Source organism: Mus pahari, chromosome X, assembly GCF_900095145.1.
Source record: "Mus pahari chromosome X, PAHARI_EIJ_v1.1, whole genome shotgun sequence".
NCBI lineage: Eukaryota > Metazoa > Chordata > Mammalia > Rodentia > Muridae > Mus > Mus pahari.
The window spans coordinates 47,730,902-47,736,294 of NC_034613.1; the positions used below are offsets into that span (position 1 = coordinate 47,730,902).

The 5,393-nt window shown below is 44.1% G+C and overlaps 1 protein-coding gene across 1 annotated transcript in view; it reads right to left on the reverse strand.

Moving 5' to 3' along the window:
* Window positions 1–4,625: 4,625 nt before the first annotated feature.
* Map7d3 (MAP7 domain containing 3) overlaps window positions 4,626–5,393 on the reverse strand; it is a 24,815-nt gene continuing 24,047 nt past the window's right edge. Inside the window, exon 16 of the mRNA XM_021188414.1 lies at window positions 4,626–4,853. Coding sequence (XP_021044073.1) covers window positions 4,846–4,853 — 8 coding nt within the window. The 3' untranslated portion in view covers window positions 4,626–4,845. The remainder of the gene's footprint in view (window positions 4,854–5,393) is intronic.

Genomic DNA, 5,393 nt, shown 5'->3' on the forward strand with positions numbered 1-5,393 from the left:
CGTGCCTCCTGTCTTTTTATTCTGCTCAGGGAAGCATGAGGATGTAATATACTGCTACTCCAGAAACTTGGGGACCTCGCTCTGGACTTCAAGGAAATAGTTCATTGCAATGTACAAACATGTAGGACCACCCTGATCCAGTTTTCAAAACAAAAACCGCTTCAGGGTGTTTCCTGGATTTCCATGTCCTACAAAAGGCAAGAACTGACAATTGTTGCTTGAGAAGGATAGGCAGGGAGGGAATCCCAAATAGGGCCGCTTGAGGATTCCTCTTCCCTCTATTCAGTTCCAATTGGCTCTCTGGAGCTCAGGACCCCTGTGGTGTTGTATCATCACCCCGTCCTCCCTACCTTGACTCAGCTTGTGCTTTGAGCCCAAGTGTTATGTTGAGAGACAGGGAAGAGCAGGCTGGCCTGAGATACTGTGCAACCCACACAGTCAGAACGCCTGCAGCTCATATTCTTACCCACACCCTTTCTCTGCCCCAGGGGTTAAAAGGGCCCAAGGAGCCACTGGCAATGGGTGCCTGCTGTACTCACTTTCTGTGCCCAGCCCTTCCTCCCACGTTCCAAAGGCCTTGGGCATTTGGCTAAGCTACATTTCAGCTAAAGATGGGTTGTGGGGGTGGCAAAGCATTAAGGTACCACAAGCCCCTGGCAAATTTTTTAAAAATGTTCTTTTTAGTGGATATCAGAATCTTGAGAAATAATGGCATCAGAGTGGTCTCTTGTTCAGCCGAAGCATAGCCCATCTGGGACAAGGGTTGAAACATGTCAAAATCTACCTCAAGCCTTGTTGTTGTTGTCGTTGTTGTTGTTGTTGTTGTTGTTGTGCTATAGACTGACAGTTGAGAATGTGGACCATCCCCTTTGGTGTGTCTCTTTTTAGAGAAATTACCTGTGGAAACACCTTTAAACCAGTGAAGAGCACTTATGTAGGTTTCTGAGGCCGTTCCTCTGCACCATACCAGCTAAAGAAAAGCTACGCTGAGGGCTGGAGAGAGGCTTAGCAGTTAAGAGCACTGGATGCTCTTTCAGAAGTCCTGAGTTCAATTCCCTGCAACCACATGGTGGCTCACAATCATCTGTAATGGAATCTGACGCCCTCTTCTGGTGTGTAGCTACACTGTCTAAAATACCCAAAACCATCTCTTCCACTTGGTCCACAGTCTGCAACAAAACAGCCTTCCATCCCCAAGAAACAGATCCACCAGGCATCTGTCTCTGCAGTTGCTTGCCCCTAATACTGATCTTCAGAAGCAAACAGGTCCTACACACTGGGTCTAATCTCACAACAAATGCTGGGCCCATTTTCCAGATAAGAATAGCACAAGTTCAGAGAGATCAAGCTTGCTATGAGCTCGTTACACAGCTCATAGGAGAGAGGTCATTTTGGGCATATTCTTGCTATGTCAGTTGTGACACTGCATTATCACAGAAATGGACATACCAGTAAGAAAGTCGTCAGGATATCCACTAGTTTTAGAAGACACCTGTTTATTGCATCACTGAGCTTAGGAGAAGCAGGGTTACATATCTAGTCACTACACTATCAGCAGGGAAGCATCACTGGGACAAGAACATGATAACTTACGGCTAACAGTATGAGGACTGAAGCAAGGTGGCCTGGGTTCACATCCTGGGCAGGTGACAATTCACCAAGCTTGTTTCTTCATTTTTAAAATGAGAATGACTCATTTCAAAATGAGTGCATATGGATGGCACAGTCACAAGAGAGCTTCAGTGAGGCAACTGGCAGCAGGGAAACATGCAACCAGCGTTAGCAAGGCTTCTCCAAACCAAATTATGTCAGTGTCTTCCACTTACTCTACAAGCCACAGGGAGGGGAATGGCTGCCACGGCCTTAGAAAAACACCAGTTCACAGAGATTAGGAATAAATAAGGGGGCCAACTGTATAAAAAGCAAAACTTACCGAGGTGAAGCACGAGTGACAGACTAAATTGATTTGTTTGTTCAGAAGAACTTCCTGTACTAGAGTCTCCTAGAGTACTGGGATGACAGGCATGGTGCTACAGTGCCTGGACGAACCACATTTTAAGATTAGAACTTTAGGCCAGTGAAATGGTTCACCGGGTGAAGCACATAATGCAAACCTGATCAATGGATCCTTGGAGCCATGGAAAGCTGGAAGGAGAGGACCAACTCCCAAAAGTTGTTCTCTGACCACTGCATACATACTGTAGCCTGCATGTTCCTATACTTGAATTAATGAGGGTGCTGATAATGGAAGCTCAAAATTTGACAAGCATTTCAGGTCATAAGTAGTCACAATTATTCCATGAAGAAATGTGGACATAAGAACATACCAACTGACTCAGCATAGGTTTATAAAGCAGTTTTTAAAAACTTACATTGTGCCGGGCGTGGTGCCACACGCCTTTGATCCCAGCACTCGGGAGGCAGAGGCAGGCAGATTTCTGAGTTTGAGGCCAGCCTGGTCTACAAAGTGAGTTCCAGGACAGCCAAGGCTATACAGAGAAACCCTATCTCGAAAAACCAAAAACCAAACCAAAACAAAACAAAACAAAACTTACATTGTTGGGGAGATGGCTCAGTTGGTAAAGTGTCTCTTAAGCATTAAGACCCACGTTTGATTCCCAGCACCAACCTAAAACCTTGAGATGTGGGGGCCTCATGCTTGTAACCTCAGTGCCAGGGAGGAGATAGACATAGCTCTGGGGCTGGCTGCCCAACCAAACTAATCAGTAGACCTGAGGTCTCAGGGAGAGACATTGTTTCAGAAAACAAAGTGAGTGGCTCCTGAGAGATGGCACATGAGACTAATCTCAACCTTCCGTATGTATATACACATATATGTATATACACACATACATGTATACACACACACACACACACACATACCCCATGTTTTCCTCATAAGAGGAAGACACTAAATTGCAGGGTTAAAATATTCTGAAAGGAGACAGTGCAGATGGTCGCCCAGCCTCAATAGTACATATGTGGGTCAAAATGATGACTTCTAACTGGGTGAAGTGACTGTGGCTTATACCTACAGCTATGTAGAAGCTACACACACCAGAAGGCAGCTGGAAATCACAAGTTTACAACCAGACTTGGCAACACAGCAAGATTCAGAGTTAGCAAAAGAAAGAAGAGAAAAGGGACAGGGAGGGAGGGAAGGGAAGGGAGGGGAGGGGAGGGGAGATTATTACGTGAATTTCACCATAGTAAAAACAAAACAGGAAAACCAAAACCTACTTTAACAATGGACCTCAGCTATAATAGTTCAATCAGGAAATAAAGACCAAACTTCTGCTGGGCGGTAAATGATGGCACGCACTTGGGAGGCAAAGGCAGGGGATCTCTGAGTTCGAGGCCAGCCTGGTCTACAGAGTTCCATGGCAGCCAGTGTTATACAGAGAAACCCTGTCTCAGAAAGACAAAAGCAAAACCAAAAACCAAAACAAAGAAAAGGGTTTGAAGACAGACTCTCCTGTTCTAACCCTGGGAGTCTGCATAATCACTGTCTAGATGAGTAGAGCTAAAGATCTTATCGTTTGTTGGACTTGCCAAATCCCTGTATTCATTCCCTGCTTGACACTTGGTAGCACTTTATATGACCAGCACTGCATTTTTATTATTATAATGAAAACAAAGCTTGTTTCAGGACATGTGGAGAAACCTGAGAAGCTTGCCTTTCAGGACAATTGACTTTTTGCTGTCTACATGTAAGAACCAGTATCTAAAATATGTTTTAGACCCTATGCATCCTGCCATAATACATAACCAAGGACCAAGAATCAGAAAATGTAGTTATCTCCTCTTGGGAATCCAAGACAGATGGCCAAAGGACTATTGCCCTACTTGAAACCATTTGTGATTTAACAGTGAAGGTCATTGGTGTTAAGACAAGGAATGTGTGTCCTAGTTTTATAGAATCATATCAAGTGCATGCGTGTGTGTGTGTGTGTGTGTGTGTGTGTAGGGGGGAGGCTACATGTGTGAATGTGCATGTGTATACATTGTGTGCCTGCACTGGAACTGAAGAGTAATACTGTCGTCACATGGTACAAGTGCCTAGAGAAAGGCACGCTTGAGTATATACTGAAGGACAGGCCTCAGGATCAAGACAGAAGAAACTATAAGTGCACAATATTTAAGGGAATTAATCATACTCCATGAGCCAAGAACCAAGTAGTGCTTTATGGATGTGACAACATAATGCACGCTATGTATAAGTCCTATTATGTGCTTCAAGGCAAAACACTGATGGTTCCAAGCAGCTTATATTTCGGAATCTGGCATTTGGAAGGATCAGCACAGGACAGGGATGAGAACTGAATTATAAAAGGCACATAGAGACAGGCAGTAGTGTGCTGTTATGTAAACCGTTGGTGTGTATTAGGAACTCTCTGACACCAGTCTTGTGAACACTCCAAACTCCTTGTACAATTTCTTATGTTCTCTACGCGATCAAATTGTGTTTCTAGTTGTTGAAGTAGTGTCAGCATTAAATAGGATGAACTATTTTAGAGTCTTGACTAGACCCTGTCGTAGAGAGAGACACTCACTGAAGAATCACTTGGAGCACATACTCTTGGATAGAAAACCCAAAAAAGAGACAACAACAGAGATGTTTTAATGGAAAACAGAAACCTTTTTTACTTAAAACTCTAGTGATAAGAGCATTTTCTCAAGGTGACTGTCAGGTTTTTTTTTTTTTTTTCGTTTGTTTTCCTTTTTTCTTTTTGGACACATATTTATTTTGTCAGGTTCAAGTCTAAAAGGAGACAGTTTTGAGTCTTGGCCTTGGGTGTTTTAATACAGAGTGGAAGATGATCAATCTTCAAGGCCGCACAGGATTTACACATCTACCCAGGGAAGACAAAAAAAAAGTGGATTAGGTGCTTATGATGACATGGGAACTCGCCCCTGGCCTCCCTTTGGGGTGACTGACGATTGGACAAAGACCTCTGCACATTCCAACACCCTGGTGCTCTTTCCTAAATGCTTACCTCATCAATGCCCCAAGAGCCCACACTGCTTTTGACAAGAGGAGGTGTTTTGTGGGGGAAGGGGTGGGTGGATACGTATACTATGTCCTGATGAATGTGGAGGTCAGAGTTAGATGTCCAGTGTCTTCTACTGGCTCTTTGACTGTTTTAAAAATAAAGGCCTCACTGAATCTGGGTTGACTCAGCTTACACTATCTGGCCAGCAAACCTTAGGGATCCTCCTGTCTCTGCCTCCCCCAGTGCTAAGATTACACCTGGATTTTTATTTTACATGGTGCTGGGCATCAAACTCAGGCCCTAAAGGTTGCCTGGCAAACATTTACCCAGCCCTAACAACTTTTTTCTTTTTTCTTCTCTCTCTCTCTCTCTCTCTCTCTCTCTCTCTCTCTCTCTCTC